Here is a 20,339-nt window from a genome sequence, read left to right as displayed (position 1 = left end):
TTACACAGGAATCTCAGTTTTTCACGAGTCTATTTTTGTCATAGTTTATCATGTTTGTAGATAAGATTTGTAGAATTTATGGCGTATTTCCAATTTTTATTTTTGTTTTTCAGCAGCAACTACCCCCAAGGGAACGCGGCCCTAAATATGCCAAGGATAGACGCCCTATAAGACCTTCAAGACGCGAGTCTGAGGAAGCTTTCTCAGAGGAGAGTGAAGGGGAGGCATCTGAATATGAGACTGAGGGCCTTGAGGATGAGGAGCCCGGACAAGAAGTTGAAGAGCAGGAGCCTGAAGAAGAAGAGCCTGAGGAAGATGAAGAAGAGGAGGAAGAAATGCAGGAGGATGAGGAAGGGGAATCAGAGGTAAGAAATTATTCTTCCCAATTCATTATGTCTTTTCCTTTTGGAAGGAGCTTGTTTCTTGTTACAAAGCCTTGATTGGATTATGTGCATTGGGTATTAATTCTTCTAGAAACTGATAAAACATGGCATCATCAGTAACATTCAGTTCTGAAACTGAAGCTTCATTTTCAACTTTGCCTGGGTTTACTTGCATCTAGTAGATGTAGTTTAAAAGTTTTCAAGTTTGTACTCTGTTGATGGTTGTAGTGCTTTGGTGCAGTATATATCTCTGCGTACAATAATTCGTAGGGTGTTTGGATTTAATTGTGCTCTGCAGGAGGAAGAACGGGGAGGAAGTAGCAATAGAAAAAGGCACATGAGGGAAGAATCTCCTTTTGAGGAGTCTCCTCCTAGGAAACCTGCTCAGCGCCGAAGGGTTGTAGTTAGCGAAAGTGATGAGGATTAATGAAGTAATCTGGCAAAATGCTGGAAAATATATTTCTCATAATTGCAGGCAATATACCAGAATAAATTAAGATGTAGTGTTGTTGATTTTCATGTATGAAAAATGTAGTCATCAATTCTTTTAATGATATTCAGGATCGTATCTAAGTAATTTATATTTTGATCCACTGAAATGAATGCTTGATGCTTAGAGAATTTTGGTATTTTCATGTTTAGAAATTAAATGCAAATTTTTTATTTTCAGAAAATGCATCTTACATTCTTTACTAAACTATAAAAATACATCAGGAATGACACATTCTGGAGCCTACACGAGTGGAGAGCTAGCATGCTCGCTTTTGTTCCCATCTCAATACAATCTACACCTTTTCTGAAAAACGCCAAACCAGGCAGAATTGTTTACATTTGACTCTGGTCTAAAAGCTGCAGCTTCTTCAAAATGGAATGAGTTAGTCACCTCATGAAGGGTTGCATGACATCATTATTACTGTAGTAAATATATTATTCGTAACTTTGATGACATCCCAGATGCTTCTGCCTGCCTGGAAACATTTACCTGTCTCCCAAAGATCCCTTTCCAATGAAGTTGGGCAACGAAAAGTATACTGTACTCAGCAGTGCGCCATGCCCTAAATTTTCTGGCAACATTGCATTTTTGTGACAAACCACATGGCAATCATATGTCAGACCACAGCAATGTGAGCTATCTAAATTGTCATGGAGGACCAAGCTCAGCAAATTTCTTTTTGTTACCCTATTTAATAGGACTTTTTATGAAACAGTGATCAACCTCACTTCAATTAGGACAAATTGGTTTCTTTGACTGTGTTTTTGAATATTATAGAACTTTATTCCCATTCTTGATAAACACATGCTAACTGTGAAATGTGGCATATCTTTATACCTGAGAGAGATGTTTCAGGTTCGAGTTTGAGTTCGGCAACAATAAAATATGGTTTGAATTTCAATTTCCCAATGAGATTTAGATAAAATACACCATTAGGTTTGCTCACATATATATTCTCAAAATTTAAATTTATATGTGCTTATATATTATGTATAATAAATAACAATTTAATATATAATATGTATAATAAATAACATCAAATAGATACTGTAGTATATAAATTATACTTTATATTAATTACATAATACATAGCATATAAACCATAGTTTTCAAAACCAGCCCGGTCTGACAGAATCAGTCAAACCAGCCCTGTCTGAACCGGAACTGGTCAAACCAGCCAGTTGGACAGGGCATGGTATCAAACTGGACTATAAAGTGGATTGATGGGCTGGTTTGTGCCAGTTTAGACCTGGCCGAGTTGCTCTAGGCCACATGACACATGGATCCCACACTCACAGACCTCAAATGATTTTATAGGCTATTTTTAGTGAAAAAGGGCAATTTCTTAACCTCTCAATTTTCTATAAAGAGAACTAACCATCCCCCTCTTATTGTCCTCACACTTGCAAGGTTATAGTTGGTTTGTAAGGTGGCACTCTTAAGAATCAACCCCCTCCCCCCCTCATCGTAGGGTCGGTGAAGTTAAGGGCTTTCATTGGTGAAGTAAAGAAGGTGCAGTTACTGTCTTCTTTGTTATTGTAACATTAGCCGGCGATCCCCTCCGTCAAAGGAACTTGCGAAAAATTGCCCCACCCACGCCTATTAGGTTTGTGTTACGAATCAAAGAGATTCAGAATATCTGAAATGTAAAAGTATCCATCATAGGATACAAACGGTCACATCCTTAGAGACATGCCTCTTCATAACTAATTATTGTCATTATTTATAATCATTATAATTTATATAATTTATATTATCTTTATAAATTTTATTCATAACATTACGTTCATCTTCAGAAAGCTTTGTTCTCAAAGCTTTCTTCTGGTAGAGCGTGTCATCTGTTCTTTGTCTTTGTAATCTATTTGCATCTTTTGGAATTCTTCGATTTGTCATCTTTGTTGATATAAGATGATAAAATCCTTGGAGTGATAAATAAAATTGTCGAATTGAGAAAGGATCTGACCATTTCAAATCAATTTTCTGTGGAATTTTGCACTTACTTGATAGCTGAGAAAATTTGTTATCATTAGATTGGATTGTGTTCGTATCATTATTCTTCAAAACATAAGTCTGTTGCTTTTGTACTAAGTGATACATATTCGTAGATTGCTTGAGATGTTTGTTCTTGTGATTCAAATGTAGATAAGGAGTTCTTTTGGTTTGTCTTCCCCTTATCACGTGTGTGACAATATTCGGATTTACTTCAAGTCCTGACGCTGTTGAGTTGGTTACAAAATCTTCACTTGGAATTTTCATCATTTGAACTACAATGTGTTCTCTGTTCTTTGTCTTTGTAATCTATTTGCATCTTTTGGAATTCTTCGATTTGTCATCTTCGTTGATACAAGATGATAAAATCCTTGGAGTGATAAATAAAATTGTCGAACTGAGAAAGGATCTGACCATCTCAAATCAATCTTCTGTGGAATTTTGTAATTACTTGATAGCTAAGAAAATTTGTTATCATTAGATTGGATTGTGTTCATATCATTATTCTTCAAAACATAAGATTGTTGCTTTCGTTCTAAGTGATACATATTCATAGATTGATTGAGATGTTTGTTCTTGTGATTCAAATATAGATAAGGAGTTGTTTTGTTTTGTCTTCCCCTTATCACGCGTGTGACAATATTCAGATTTACTTCTAGTTCCGATGCTGTTGAGTTGGTTACAAAATCTTCACTTGGAATTTTCATCATTTGAACTGCAACATCTGAGTGTAATTTTTCTTCCACTGACTTATCTTCTTGAGTTGAGATAATCACTGGATCAATGTTCATTTCTCTCTTCAACTTGAATTTCTACAATTGAAGATTTCGACCCTTCTCAGTAAAGTGTTGTACCTTGTTTTCCAACGACTTCTTTTCCTTCTTAAACTTCTTGATTTGCGTTAGTAATTTTTCACTATGGTCTTTAAGCCGAGAAACTTTTTCATTCTTGTCAGTGGTGATTTTGTCAGCTTCTCTTTGCATATTTTGTAGTAATTTTTTACCTTTTTGAAAAATTACTTTTGAAAGATCTTGCATGTTTTCTAGTGTTACTTAATCTAGCTTCAATATTACATCTTATAGTGTTATTTTTTCCTTTTTCGTATTTAGGATGAAAGACCCTAGAGTCTCCATCCAGGGTGAACCCAAAATAATGTCACCTTGATCATATAAAAAGGTTTATTTTTGCATAAAGTGCCAAGTGTTACCTATGAAGCCTCCTATAAGAGGAGGAGCAAGCTATAGGTGAAGAGATATTTTTGGCTCTATTGTTGGATGAATGAGATAATGCTATTGTCCGTGACTATAAGACTATAGTGAGTTGGTGAGGTGGAGGTGATTAGAGAGGGAGCTCTTGAGCTAGGAGTGCTCGCATCCATTGACTAGTATTTCTTCCTCTACTTACAAAGCCATTGCAGACATTATACCAGAATAAATTCAGATGTAGTGTTTTTGGTTTTCATGTATGAAAAATGTAGTCATCATTTGTTTTAATGATATTTAGGATCATATCTAAATAATTTATATTTTGATCCACTGAAATGAATGCTTGCTGCTTAGAGAATTTTGGTATTTTCATGTTTAGAAATTAAATGCAAATTTTGTATTTTCAGAAAATGCATCTTACATTTCTTTACTAAACGATAAAAATACATCAGGGATGACACATTTTGGAGCCAAAGTGTGATCACAGATTCCCTTGTGCTCCGCTACACGATTGGAGAGCTAGCATGCTCGCTTTTGTTCCCATCTCAATAAAATCTACAACTTTTCTGAAAAATGCCAAGTGAGGCAGAATTTTTTACATTTGACTTTGGTCTAAAAGCTGCAGCTTCTTCAAAATGGAATGAGTTAGTCACCCCATGAAGGGTCGCATGACATCATTATTACTGTAGTAAATATATTCTTTGTAACTTTGATGACATCCCAGATGCTTCTGCCTACCTGGAAACATTTACCTGTCTCCCGAAAGATCCCTTTCCAATGAAGTTGGGCAACAAAAAGTATACTGTACTCAAGAGTGTGCCATGCCCTAAATTTTCTGGCAACATTGCATTTTTGTGACAAACCACATGGCAATCATATGTCAGACCACAGCAATGTGAGCTATCTAAATTGTCATGGAGGACCAACCTCAGCAAATTTCTTTTTGTTACCCTATTTAATAGGACTTTTTATGAAATAGTGATCAACCTCACTTCAATTAGGACAAATGGGTTTCTTTGACTGTGTTCTTGAATATAATAGAACTTTATTCCCATTCTCGATAAACACATGCTAACTGTGAAATGTGGCATATCTTTATACCTGAGAGAGATATTTCAGGTTCGAGTTTGAGTTCGGCAACAATAAAATATGGTTTGAATTTCAATTTTCCAATGAGATTTAGATAAAATGCACCATTAGGTTCGCTCACATATATATTTTCAGAATTTAAATTTATATGTGCTTATATATTATATATAATAAATAACAGTTTAATATATAATATGTATAATAAATAACATCAAATAGATACTATAGTAAATAAATTATACTTTATAATAATTACATAATACATAGCATATAAACCATAGTTTTCAAAACCAGCCCGGTATGACAGAATCAGTCAAACTAGCCCTGTCACACTTCTCATTGTGAGATTGTCTAGCAGCAGCAAGGTTATAGTTGGTTTGTACGATGGCACTCTTAAGAATCGACCCCACCCCCCAATAACATCAAATAGATACTATAGTAAATAAATTATACTTTATAATAATTACATAATACATAGCATATAAACCATAGTTTTCAAAACCAGCCCGGTCTGACAGAATCAGTCAAACTAGCCCTGTCTGAACTGAAACTGGTCAAACCAGCCAGTTGGATAGGGCATGGTATCAAACTGGACTATAAAGTGGATTGATGGGCTGGTTTGTGCCAGTTTAGAACTGGCCAAGTTGCTCTAGGGCACATGACACATGGATCCCACACTCACAGACCTCAAATGATTTTATAGGCTATTTTTAGTGAAAAAGGGCAATTTTCTTAACCTCTCAATTTTCTATAAAGAGAACCAACCCTCCCCCTCCTATTGTCCTCACACTTCTCATTGTGAGATTGTCTAGCAGCAGCAAGGTTATAGTTGGTTTGTACGATGGCACTCTTAAGAATCGACCCCCCCCCCCCCCAATCGTAGGGTCAGTGAAGTTAAGGGCTTTCATTGGTGAAGTAAAGGAGGTGAAGTTACTGTGTTCTTTGTTATTGTAACATTAACCGGCGATCCCCTCCGTCAAGGGAACTTGCGACAAATTGCCCCACCCACGCCTATTGGGTTTGTGTTTCGAACAAAGTTCGTATATGCATCAGAGAGATTTAGAATATCTGAAATATAAATGTATCCATCATAGGATAATATATATATATATATATATATATATATATATATATATAAGAAATATGAGATGATCAAGTTGTTACAAATGAGTGTCTGTTACAAATGGTCACGTCCTTAGAGACATGCCTTTTCATAACTAATTATTGTTTATATAATTTATAAATTATCTTTATAAATTTTATTTATAACATTGTCTTTGTCTTCAAAAAGCTTTGTTCTCAAAGCTTTCTACCGGCAGAGCGTGTCATATGTTATTTGTCTTTGTAATCTATTTGCATCTTTTGGAATTCTTCGATTTTTCATCTTCATTGATACAAGATGATAAAATCCTTGGAGTGATAAATCAATTTTATGTGCAACTTTGCAATTACTTGATAGCTGAGAAAATTTGTTATCATTAGATTGGATTGTGTTCATATCATTATTCTTCAAAACATAAGTCTGTTGCTTTTGTTCTAAGTGATACATATTTGTAGATTAATTGAGATGTTTTTTCTTGTGATTCAAATGTAGATAAGGAGTTCTTTTGAGTTGTCTTCCCCTTAGCACGTGTGTGACAATATTCAGATTTACTTCAAGTTCTAATGCTGTTGAGTTGGTTACAAAATCTTCACTTGGAATTTTCAGCATTTGAACTGCAGCGTGTCATCTGTTCTTTATCTTTGTAATCTATTTGCATATTTTGGAATTCTTCGATTTTTCATCTTCGTTGATATAAGATGATAAAATCCTTGGAGTGATAAATAAAATTGTCGAACTGAGAAAGGATCTGACCATCTCAAATCAATCTTCTGTGGAACTTTGCAATTACTTGATAGTTGAGAAAATTTGTTATCATTAGATTGGATTGTGTTAATATCATTATTCTTCAAAACATAAGTTTGTTGCTTTCGTTCTAAGTGATACATATTCGTAGATTGATTGAGATGTTTGTTCTTGTGTTTCAAATATAGATAAGGAGTTCATTTGGTTTGTCTTCCCCTTATCATGTGTGTGACAATATTCAGATTTACTTAATTTCTAACGCTGTTGAGTTGGTTACAAAATCTTCACTTGGAATTTTCATCATTTGAACTGCAACATCTGAGTGTAATTTTTCTTCAACTGACTTATCTTCTTGACTTGAATTTCTACAATTGAAGATTTCGACCCTTCTTGGTAAAGTGTTGTACCTTGTTTTCCAATGACTTCTTGTCTTTCTTAAGCTTCTTGATTTGCGTTAATAATTTTTCACTACGGTCTTTAAGCCGAGAAACTTTTTCATTCTTGTCACTGGTAATTTTGTCAACTTTTTTTTGCATATTTTGTAATAATTTTTTACCTTCTTGAAAAATTACTTTTGAAAGATCTTGCATGTTTTCTAGTGTTATTGAATCTAGCTTCAATATTATATCTTGTAGTGTTATTTTTTTCTTTTCATATTTAGGATGAAATACCTTAGAGTGTCCATCCAGGGTGAAACCAAAATAATGTCACCTTGATCATATAAAAAGAGTTATTTTTGCATAAAGTGCCAAGTGTTACCTATGAAGCCTCCTATAAGAGGAGGAGCAAGCTATGGGTGAAGAGATATTTTTGGCCCTATTGTTGGATGGATGAGATACTGCTATTGTCTGTGACTATAAAGACTATAGTGAGTCGGTGAGGTGGAGGTGATTAGAGAGGGAGCTCTTGAGCTAGGAATGCTCGCATCCATTGACTAGTATTTCTTCCTCTACTTACAAAGCCATTGCAGGGAATATACCATAATAAATTAAGATGTAGTGTTGTTGGTTTTCATGTATGAAAAATGTAGTCATCAATTCTTTTAATGATATTCAGGATCGTAGCTAAATAATATATATTTTGATCCACTGAAATGAATGCTTGATGCTTAGAGAATTTTGGTATTTTCATGTTTAAAAATTAAATGCAAAGTTTGTATTTTCAGAAAATGCATCTTACATTTCTTTACTAAACGATAAAAATACATCAGGAATGACACATTCTGGAGCCAAAGTGTCATCACATATTCCCTCGTGCTTCGCTACACGAGTGGAGAGCTAGCATGCTCACTTTTGTTCCCATCTCAATACAATCTACACCTTTTCTGAAAAATGCCAAGCCAGGCAGAGTTTTTTACATTTGACTTTGGTCTAAAAGCTGTAGCTTTTTTAAAAATGGAATGAGTTAGTCACCCCATGAAGGGTCGCATGACATCATTGTTACTGTAGTAAATATATTCTTCGTAACTTTGATGACATCCTAGATGCTTCTGCTTGCTTGGAAACATTTACCTGTCTCCCCAAAGATCCCTTTCCAATGAAGTTGGGCAACAAAAGTATATGTACTCAGTAGTGCGCCATGCCCTAAATTTTCTGGCAACATTGCATTTTTGTGACAAACCACATGGCAATCATATGTCAGACCACAAAAATGTGAGGACAATTTGTTGAGGTTGGAGGACCAACCTCACCAAATTTCTTTTTGTTACCCTATTTAATAGGACTTTTTATGAAACAGTGATCAACCTCACTTCAATTAGGACAATTTGGTTTCTTTGACTGTGTTTGTGAATATTATAGAACTTTATTCCCATTCTCGATAAACACATGCTAACTGTGAAATGTGGCATATATTTATACCCGAGAGAGATGTTTCAGGTTTGAGTTTGAGTTGGGCAACAATAAAATTTGGTTTGAATTTCAATTTCCCAACGAGATTTAGATAAGATTCACCATTACATTCGCTCACATATATATTTTCAAAATTTAGATTTATATGTGCTTATATATTATATATAATAAATAACAATTTAATATATAATATGTATAATAAATAACATCAAATAGATACTATAGTATATAAATTGTACTTTATAATAATTACATAATACATAGCATATAAACCATAGTTTTCAAACTAGCCCGGTCTGATAGAATTAGTCAAACCAGCCCTGTCTGAATCGGAACTGGTCAAGCCAGCCGGTTGGACAGGGCATGGTATCAAACTGGACTATAAAGTGGATTGATGGGCTAGTTTGTGCGAGTTTAGAATTGGCCGAGTTGCTCTAGGGCACATGACACATGGATCCCACACTCACAGACCTCAAATGATATTATAGGCTATTTTTAGTGAAAAAGGGCAATTTTCTTAACCTCTCAATTTTCTATAAAGAGAACCAACCCTCCCCTCCTATTGTCCTCACACTTCTCATTGTGAGCTTGTCTAGCAGCAGCAAGGTTATAGTTGGTTTGTAAGGTGGCACTCTTAAGAATCAACCACCCCTCCTCATCATAGGGTCAGTGAAGTTAAGGGCTTTCATTGGTGAAGTAAAGGAGGTGAAGTTACTGTCTTCTTTGTTATTGTAACATTAACCGACGATCCCCTCCATCAAAGGAACTTGCGACAAATTGCCCCACCCACGCCTATTGGGTTTGTGTTACGAACAAAGTTCGCATATGCATAAGACAGATTCATAATATCTGAAATATAAATGTATCCATCATAGGATAATATATATATATATATATATATATATATATATATATATATGAATGAAATATGAGATGATGAAGTTGTTACAAATGAGGGTCTGTTACAAACGGTCACGTCCTTAGACACATGCCTCTTTATAACTAATTATTGTCATTATTTATAATCATTATAATTTATATAATTTAGAAGAAAGACAGAATGGGAGAAAATCCCAATGCTTTCGGTAATCATTATCAAGGGGCAAAATTCTTCTAACACAAGAAAATTGTACTATCTTCAAGACAATGTTAGAGAGATTAATTCAGAGGTAGAAAACTGGTTTCAAAAGCTTCAACAATCATGAGTTAACACATATAATCCAAAGTGCACTTGAGAAGTGCAAAAGAGCAAAATATAGGAAAATCAGAATCAAATTGTTTTCCTGTAAACGCTTGGTTTGATGAGGAATGCAAAATGGCAAGGAGAACCTTGAAAAAGGCGGACATTGAGAAGATGAATGTAAAGTTATATAAGGAGATACTAAAAAGGAAAAAAGATGAATTCATGCAAACAAGGCGAGAAGAGTTAATATATCTAAAAAAGAATAACCCAAAGCTTTTATGGCATGAACTTCAACCAAAGAAGAAACAAATAAAAAATAATATTACAGCCAATCAATGGTTTGAATATGCAAAGCAACTCTATGAGAAAGAATCAGAGGCAGAGCCTACCTCCAAGATTAACACAACTACAAAGCTCTTCACGTTACATGAGGTGAACATTGGAATTAAGAAGTTGAAAACAGGAAAGGTAAAGGACTTGGTTGAGCTTAAAGCAGAGTAATTAAAACGGGGAATGAACACTCTTGCACTGCACATCATGGAAATATTTAACAACATCATTCAGCAAGGATTCCCAAGGGACTGGACAACTAGCCTAACAATACCTATTTTTAAAAGTGGAGACATTAATAATCCTTCCAATTATAGAACCATTATGATCCATCCTTTGTTTGCAAAGATTTTTGGCAGCATGGTAGAAAATATAATCAGTAAGTGGGCAGAAGTAAAAGAAAAGAGGGAAAGAGGACAAATGGGTTTTAGGCCGAAGCATTCTATAGTGGATCATGGTATCACGTTGAGACACATTGTTGAAAAGGTTTGGGAGGACAAAGAAGAAGCATTCTGTTGCTTTGTTGACTTCAAAAAGGCATTTGACATAGTCCCTAGAGATAAGTTGTGGCGTAGAATGGAAGAACTTGAAATTCCTTTGCATTATAGAGTTGCTGTCCATAGACTTTATGAAGAGGTGAAAGTCAAAATTAGAACCTCAACAGGTATTTTAGAAAGATTTAGAAGTGACATTGGAGTCAAGCAAGGTTGCCCTCTATCTCATACTCTTTTTGGCTTATATATTGATAAATTGGAAGAGTGGATAAATCTGCAAGGTGGAGATGGTGTCCGGTTGGGGGAGCTTGTGATAAAGCTTATTTTATATGCTGATGATCTTGTATTGATTTCTAAATCGGCCCATGGATTGCAAATGCACCTATATGTCCTTGAGCATTTTTGTAGAGAAGTGGGGATCCAAGTCAATACTAGCAAGACCAAAATAATGATTTTCTCTAATAAAAGGAAACAGAGCCAACATACGTTTTTCTTTGAAGACAACATTCTTGAAGAAGTAAATGAGTACAGGTACCTTTAAATTTTTTTTTTTCTCTGTAAAAACTATCTAAGTAATATATTATATGTACAAAAAGATTACAAACTGCATGACATGCCTTCCAGAGCCTGAAGAGTAGCCCTGGGACTCCTGACTGTAAATCTTATAGCTCCCTCGCAGGGGCAGCTTCTCCAAAACCAAACTGAATTATCCATGAAAACAAAAAACCCATACAGGGGCAGCAACGAACCAAACTCTTAAGACAATAAACTAGACACATGATTGCCCACGCAGGGGCTAGCAGCAGAGATAGTCTGACCTTTATATCTGACAAATGTAAGCGTGACTGTGTTACTGATGTCAGCTATCCAATTCGACTTCCCAATGATGAGGCAAGACCATAGACATGACCAAAGACTCAGAATTAACCAGGACCAAGAAGTAAGAAGCGAATGCCAAAAGACTGAGACAGAGGAAGCAAAAGCTAGAGGACCAAAAGACAAAATCAAGACGTTACCCGCCACAGCTTCAATCTTGGGGACGAACTGAAGATGGCTGGATGGACGCGAAGTATGCATCTGCCGCCTCAGCCAGGCTCGGATCTTCCACGACATAAGCCCACCCGTCACCTTCCGCGCGCCCTTCCCACATTTTCCGCCATGTATCTTCTTCCACACTTGGAGGAGGTGGCCCCATCGGAGGGAAGCGGTCTTGCAGACTTGATTCCCCCTTGCTTCCAACAACAGACGCTGGAAGCACCTCAGCAGCGTTCTTTTCCACAGACGAGTGTTCTTTTCCAAGACTGATCTCTCTGCCCGAGTCTTCCAGTTGTTTTTCCTGCGGGTCCTGGAGATGTTCTTCATCTGGAATTTTTGTAAACATGATGGAGATGTGGGCGTTAACGCCTGCATTATCCTCGGTGCTTGGCAAGGTGAAAACCACGGAACCGAAAGCCGGGAGCTCCGTTTTCCTTTCACAGGAACCCCCAACCTCCACATATTGTCGAATGGGAAGCGGGGTTGCTCTAGCTCTCCTGTGACAGTAGCAGCAGCAGCAGTGGTGGTGCTCATCTGCTGCAGGTGATCTTGAGGAGGACCCTCTAGATGGGCCTCTTCTGCATGGCTGTCGTTCGCGAAGTTTAGCCATTGTAAGTCTAAAGCTACCTCTGTATACTCGATGGTGAACCTGGAATTGGTAGCAGCAGCAGTTTCCTTCCAATTCACTCTCAGATGCCCAGCTTTCCCCTTGGCTACCTTCGCTTGAGAGCCAACAATTTCTTTTCCAGACTTGATGCTGCAAAGCATCAAATTGCCATCTCCTCCCAACCCAACAACCAGAATGGCCACCAAGACAATTCTCCAGGCTGCAGGGGAATGAAACGGTGCTTGGCCGGAGCTTGCTATGCTTCCACGACCGCCAACTTTCCTCAGGCCAATATGCCTTGAACGAGCCATCAAACCTGTGATATTTTCCCCCAAATTCTCGTTGCAGGTGCACATTAATGCCGCCCTGCTCCTCCATCTACCCCGCCTCTTCTTCATTGAATGCATTATCAACTTGGGTGGCTTAATTGCCATACGACGGCCTCCATCGGGGAGCTAAAGGATTTACACGAGGCAGCCCATGCGCTGCATGTGGCGTGCCTGTACTTCTCGACTCGACACCCGCATCCGGGGTACAGGTACCTTTAAATTGATTTCAACGACAAACTTAATTGGGAGGACTGCAGAGAGAAGATAATTTTAGGAGGGTGGAAAGCATTATATGCTCTTCAAAACAGATGTAGAGAGGCAGAGTTATGGGATTGGAAAACGACTAAAACATTTTTTGGACTCCTAGTTTGTCCAATGATGCTATATGGGCGTGAATTGTGGGCTAGCAGCACCCACATATCAAAATGGAAACAAATTGAGAAAATCCAAAAATGCTTGATCGTGAGCAAGTTCAAAATAAAAAATCCAGTGTCTTATGAGATAATGTTGAGTGAAACATGAGCAACTCCCATTGAAGCAATTGCTATGGTGCGGCTCATAAGATATCTAAAAAGAATTGAGCAAATGGGTGTAGGTAGATGGCCTAATGTTATCTTCAATGAAGGCATGAGTGAAATAAAGAAAACATGGATGAAACAGAACTACATATGGATGCAAAAATGGAGTATCTTCCTCAATGTCCGTCCCACAAATAGCAAGGAGATTTTGTTATGGAGATGTTTCGTAAACCTATATGGGGAAAAGAGTTGGGTAGAAAGAAGAAGTACTACATTGAGGAATTCAACCCTAGGTGTGATCTACAACAAAAAGAGTTCATTGGAGCTCGTATTCCTTGGAGGGAAAAGGTTCTTATTGCTCAATTAAGAACCAACCCGCATCAACTTCGGTGTGAAACAGGATGGTGGAAAAGGCCTAAAGAAGCTTGGGAAGAATGGGTGTGTACATTTTTCACGTCTGGGGTAGTGGAATCAGAGAAACATTTCATTTTGGAATGTGATGCATTCAAAGACATCAGAGAAAGTTATGGGAATATGTTAGCATCCGTTTCTTGGCATTATCTTTTCAGTGAGGGGATTGTTGGAAAGTTGGGCCAACTCATCATCAATTTGAGCAAGAAAATGATTGAATTGCAAAAGACGAAAAGCAGGGAACTAATAGTCCCATAGACTATTTTTAGTCTCGTAGATGTTAAAATATCATTTCATTTCATCTTGTCTTTTCCATCGCATGCATTGAACCTCATGATATTCCTTTCTTAGTTTTGTGTTTATCGGCCTACTAGATGGGAATTGGCCTACCTCGCAATAATTAGTTCAAAGTCAACCAATTGAAGACGTTAGAAAGTGACTTTCAACAACAATCAATTTCCTTGTAATTTTATTTCACTCTAACCAAATGTGGATAAATAAAATAATTTAGGAGAAAATCTAGATTATCAAGATATACAAATGACACCAAAATGTTCTATAATATAATGATTGGTAAAGATTGTATCAAAATGTAAAAGAGTTTCAAGCTTCGCATCCCATAAAACCAATGTTAGGCAATGATTGATAGATTATTATGGTAGTAGTAATTATGAAAATTCTATCACTACAACAATTGATTTATTTTACCTACTTATTTCCCAATAAGTTATTTAGAAAATCCTTCAGTAAACATTAAAATAAAGTCCGTCGCAGATATCACACCATAATACAGAAACAAACACATGCACACGAATCACACATCGACACAAATATTTTGGACATCAGTCCCCAGAAAAACCCAATGTGGGAAAACTGGTGCAGCAAGGGAGGATTTTATTATTCAACAATTCTTCAGTACCACTGGGTGCCAAACTGGCTTACCAACAGAGAGAAAATTCTCCAGCACTTCTCCCAGTCCTAGTGTCAGGCTAACATACCTTTGCGTAGCTCCCAGACCCTCTGCGTCAACTCCTACCTCTCTGCGTCAGCACTGGGCCTCTCTATGTGACCCACGTAGGCCCTCCAGTGACTGCGCAGTCTGCTGCCTCTGCGCCTGCCTGAGAGGCTTTGCATATGCTGTTGGAAATAATACTGAGAGGGGGGGTGAATCAGTGTTATCAAGTCAAATATTCCTTTTTCAAAATCAAATGATATACGCTACTTCAGTTCATTAAACCCGCGTATATACACAACTATGCAGAAGGAAACGAGCGTATACAATGCAAACTTTTAAATGACTTTATCTTTCTGATGATGATTATTAATCTGTGTTTGAGAATAAAATAACCAGTAACCAGAAACATTAAAACAGAGCAGAAAGACAATCGCACACAAGAACACAAGATATAAGGTGGAAACCCAATGTGGGTGAAAACCACCTGTTGCAATTCGTCTCTATCTTTTCTTTAATTAGAAACTTCTTTTTACAATTGTACTGGTGCAGTCCTTTACCAGTACGCAGGCTGCAACCTGTAGAGAGCTACAACCCTCTCTCGTTTTCCAGCTTCTCTTGGAAGGGAGCTACAACCCCCTCAGCTCTTGCACTAGCCAAGATACTAGTACGTAGGTGCTGGCCTACAGAAGGCTACAACCTTCTCTTTCTTTCAGGGACCACGTTTCATGAATTTTCTGACTGGATCCAAAAATAGCATCAATCAAACATCAAGAATTTCTGCATCAACCAATTACCTTTTCACCAATCAAAACTGAATCAAAATAAACACTTCTCTGACGACTGTACCCAGATCACAGTAACAGTAACCACACACCAAATCTGAACCCAGGACACTGCAGCGATAAACAGAAGCAGCAAGATCACAACTCAAAATATATACGCTACTTTAATAGCCTGAAACCTGCATGCATACGCTTCTGCGTATGGAACAACCTGCGTATACGCTGTTTTACTTCACTGAGACAACGTGTATACGCGCCTTCGCTTTACTGAACCTGCGTACAGATCTATAAAAAATAATTTTCTCTTTCAGATATTCAAACACCAATTAACCCAGATTATCAGTTTTATAGATCAAGCAAGCGCCACATGTAACAGATCAAAATCATACAGAGATACTATCATTCAAGCTTAAAGATTATGATCCATCAAGAGAACTTATCCATCTCTTTGCGCTAAGGTTCCTCCTTCATTCAGATCCAGATCTGCACCATAACCCAATTACCAGTATTCCAGATCTAGCACTTTATCAGATGTTCAATAACAATTCAGATGATTCCTTGCCACAAGATCTCCTTCGTCTTTTCCTTCATTCTGAAAGCCTGCATTGAGATCTGTTACCAAAGAGAGTTGCCATCAAGGACAACTGTGCCATAGCTCCAAAATTGCTGCCATAATGCCAACAATCTCCCCCTTTGGACTTGATGGCAACCCAAAATCCTCAAAGTCATTCTCCCCCTTTGTCATCAAGGGCAAAGGGTTGTGCCCCCCCTGGTACATGCTGAAATTTCTGCCCTGTTGAGCTGACCATGCTCCCCCTGACTGTAGGCAAGATCTGTAAAAGATGTTCTTCAAGAAGAACCATGACTTAAGCATCATAAAAGACCTTCCTATCACCAAAAGACTCAATACATACATGCATCACCCAACCAAGTGGGGATACATCAGAAATTTACATATGACAACCAAGATCATTACATGTTCATCCCAGGCATAGTGGGGAAACCAAAATAGGCCGTTACATGACCTTGACACCATAAAAGAGATACCACAAAAGAGATACATGACATAGAGACGAAATATCTAGAACAAGACTTATGAAAGTCACCAATAACTGATAGCAGCAACATCTGTCCATCATCATTCAGATCAGCAACCAAGATTTCCTTCTGTTCTCCCTCTGCCTCTGTTCCACCTGAAACCACACAACAATTGTGAACTAGAACCAAAAGCTTCTAAGATAATGCCAACAATGCATTATTAGAAGATTATCTGCTCCCCCTGAACCTGTGTCGGATGGTCTTTGTCAGACCCATATCAGAATATCTTCAACCAGAGCCTGTCCCTACTGATATCCATCAAACCTCCATATACGCGACTGTCTCTGCACAAACCACCGTATGTACGCGGATCCTCCTTAGGAAACTCGCGTACACCCATTTTTCTCTGAAATAGACAAGATTTAACAGCAAGATGATGCATCAAATACTCCCAGCTTCTGTCTGAGGTATTCAAATGTCTCCCTGGGCATTGCTTTGGTGAGAATATCAGCAACTTGTTCCTTAGAAGGAACATACTCCAATTTGACCTTTTGTTCCAACACTTGTTCCCAGAGAAAGTGATACTTGATCGGTATGTGCTTGGTCTTTGAATGCATGACTGGGTTCTTTGAAATGCTGATTGCACTTCTATTATCACATAAGATGGAGATAGGTGGTGTATAAGTGATTTTAAAGTCCTGCAAGGTTTGCATCATCCAAAGAAGTTGAGTGCAACAAGATGCAGCAACCACATATTCTGCTTCAGCTGTAGATAAAGCAATCGAACTCTGTTTCTTGCTGAACCAAGATACTAATCTGGAACCCATAAAGAATGCACCACCACTTGTGCTCTTCCTGTCATCCACGCTTCCAACCCAATCTGCATCTGTATACGCATGAAGAGTGAGATCCGTATCTCTAGGATACCATAAGCCATAGTTTTGAGTTCCTTGAAGATACTTGAAAATTCTCTTCACTGCCTGAAGATGAGTTTCCTTTGGATTTTCCTGAAATCTTCCAACTATTCCCACTGCATGCATGATGTTTGGTCGGGTACCTGTCAAATAGAGTAGACTTCCAATCATAGATCTATAGGTTGGCTAATGTACTACTGCTGATTCATCATTTGCACTGAGACTGCATCCTATAACCATAGGGGTACATACTGGTTTCGAATCTTCCATGACATACTTCTTCAGAATCTGCTTGAGGTACTTGGTTTGAGACACGAAGATACTGCCTTCATTTTGTTGGATTTGCAATCCAAGAAAGTATGTCAGTTCTCCAAGCAAGGACATTTCAAATTCTTTCTGCATCACCAAGGCAAAGCTTTGACTCATAGCTTCTTCATTGCTGCCAAAGATAATATCATCTACATACACAACAAGTATTAGCAATTTGCCATTTTCAATTTTTATATAAAGATTGCTATCTGCTGATCCTTTTGAAAAACCTTTTTAATGAAGATATTTGTCTAAACGGAGTACCAAGCCCTTGGAGCCTGTTTAAGACCATAGAGAGCCTTTTTTAGTCTGCATACAAGATTTGGATCATTCCCAAGGATGAAACCATCTGGTTGCTCAATGTACACTTCTTCTTCTAAGTCTCCATTCAGAAAGGCTGATTTCATGTCCATTTGAAATACTTTGAACTTCTGAAAGCTTGAGAGAGCAAGGAACATTCAGATGGCCTCAAGTCTAGCAACGGGAGGAAAAGTTTCTTCAAAGTCTATTCCTTCTTGTTGAGCATACCCTTTACAAACAAGTCTGGCCTTGTTTCTAATTACTTCCCCATTTTCATTCAACTTATTTTTGAAGATCCATTTTGTTCCTATGACATTCTTATCTTTTGGTCTAGAAACCAACTCCCAAGTGTTGTTCTTTTCAATCTACTCAAGTTCTTCATCCATTGCCTTGACCCAGCATTCATCTTTGCATGCCTCTCTTACATTTTTTGTTCAGTGGAGGAGAGGAAAGCCAAATAGCTTGAGGCTTCTGCAATTGTTCTTCTTGTTTGTACACCTGCCTCTTTCTGCCCCAAAATCCGAGATTCTGGATGATTCTTCTGAACGTACCTGGATGGAGTCTTCTCTTCTATCATTATCTGTTCCTATGGTGCCTCTTGATGTTCTTCTTCATCATCAGTCTGATTTGGAGAGTAGTCTTCATCCTCTTCGATATTTTCATAATTTACTTGCCTAGGAATGTATCCTTTTTTATCAACCACTACATCAATGCTGTCAACAATTCTTCCAAGCCTTTTATTATAACACTTATATGCTTTGCTGTGGGGAGAATAACCAAGGAGAATGCCTTCATCTGCTCTAGGTTCAAGTTTGCCAAGTTGTTCATCATTATTCTTAATATAGCATTTGCTTCCAAAAATTTTGAAATGCTTTACCGAAGGAGTCTCACCATACCAGAGCTCATGAGGAGTTTGAGTGCTGTTCACTCGGACATTTGTTTTTTTGAGAATAACAACCGCAGCAAATGCAGCTTCACCCAAGAAGGTTGTGGGAGTTCCAGACTCATCAAGCATAGCACGAGCCATTTGTTGGACCGTTCTGTTCATCCTTTCCACCACTCCATTTTGCTGAGGAGTCCTAGCTATAGAGAATTCCCTTCTTATTCCATGTTCTTCACAGAAATCGAAAAATTCATTTGAGGTAAACTCCCCACCTCTGTCAGATCTGAGGCACTTAATTTTGTGATCTGATTCGTTTTCGGCCAGGGCTTTGAAAGATTTGAATTTTTTGAATGCTTCGTCTTTGTGCTTCATAAGTCCTAACCAAACCATCCTAGAGAAGTCGTCAATGAATAATATAAAATATTCTTCTCCTCGAGGTGACCTTATCCTAAATGGACCACATACATCTGTATGGACTAGTTCAAGAGGCCTGCTGGCTGATCCTTCCTTCTCAGGGAATTTAGTTCTGGTTTGCTTACCAAACTGACATGATTTGCATATGGTGTTGTCTACAATTTTGATATCTGGAAGACCACGAACTGCCTGGTATTTGCATGCTTTCCTTATTTGTGAAAAGCTTAGATGCCCCAACCTCCGGTGCCATAACTAGTGTTCATCATCCTTGCTCAAATAGCATTGTTGTTGTCCTTCTTCAAATATGTATAGATTATTTGGAGTTCTTCTGCCTTTGATCACTGTTTTTCCTGTATCAAGATCACGAACACTACATCCATTTGATCGAAATATTAACTCGGTTCCTTGATCACACATCTCACTGACACTCAGTAGATTATGCTTCAAGCCATCAACATACAAAACATTTCCAGCTTTGACCTTTTCTTTCAACTGAGCAGTGCCTTTTCCTTTTATGGCTGCAGGAGTATCATTTCCAAAAGAAACTTTCTTTCCCTTTTCTAAAGCAGTATATGATTCAAGTTTTTCTTTATCACCTGTCATATGCTTCGAACATTCACTGTCAATGTACCATAGATTTTCCTGTCCTTCTGCATAAAAAGCTATCCCACATCTTTCTGGTTGCGGTTCCTTTATTCTCCATGTTCTGGCACTTGAGGTTTGTTCCTTCTGAGTTGTCTTCCAAAACCTGCTCCTGCATTCAGAATCTTCATGACCGAAGTTATTACAAATAGAACATTCAATTTCATTTTCAAGGACAGAAAAGTTGTTATAAGTCCTTTTTGTGATTCCAGTGATACTTCTTTGTTTTTGTGCTTCTCTAGTCATGATTGTCTTATAGGCAACACATTGCGCTGCTTTGTGACCAAAGTTATGGCAAGAGAAACATTGGCCATTGAAGAAACTTCTGTGATTAGCAAAT

At 37.7% G+C, this 20,339-nt stretch overlaps 1 protein-coding gene across 3 annotated transcripts in view; it reads left to right on the top strand.

Annotated features, from left to right (window-relative positions):
* LOC149137988 (protein LEO1 homolog) overlaps positions 1 to 982 on the top strand; it is a 51,286-nt gene extending 50,304 nt beyond the window's left edge. For 2 of the 3 annotated variants that reach the window (XM_089446448.1, XM_089446447.1), the window contains exons 11-12: positions 114 to 365; positions 682 to 982. In XM_089446448.1, coding sequence (XP_089302574.1) covers positions 114 to 365; positions 682 to 810 — 381 coding nt within the window. In that variant the 3' untranslated portion in view covers positions 811 to 982. The remainder of the gene's footprint in view (positions 1 to 113; positions 366 to 681) is intronic. The other variant, XM_089446449.1, reaches the window with a different exon arrangement.
* Positions 983 to 20,339: the final 19,357 nt, after the last annotated feature.

This window comes from Pinus tabuliformis, chromosome X, assembly GCF_031772625.1.
Source record: "Pinus tabuliformis cultivar Carrire ecotype Pingquan chromosome X, CPIR1, whole genome shotgun sequence".
Taxonomy (NCBI): domain Eukaryota; kingdom Viridiplantae; phylum Streptophyta; class Pinopsida; order Pinales; family Pinaceae; genus Pinus; species Pinus tabuliformis.
The sequence above is the reverse complement of the archived record's forward strand: the minus strand, read 5'-3'. Positions and strand labels throughout refer to the sequence as shown.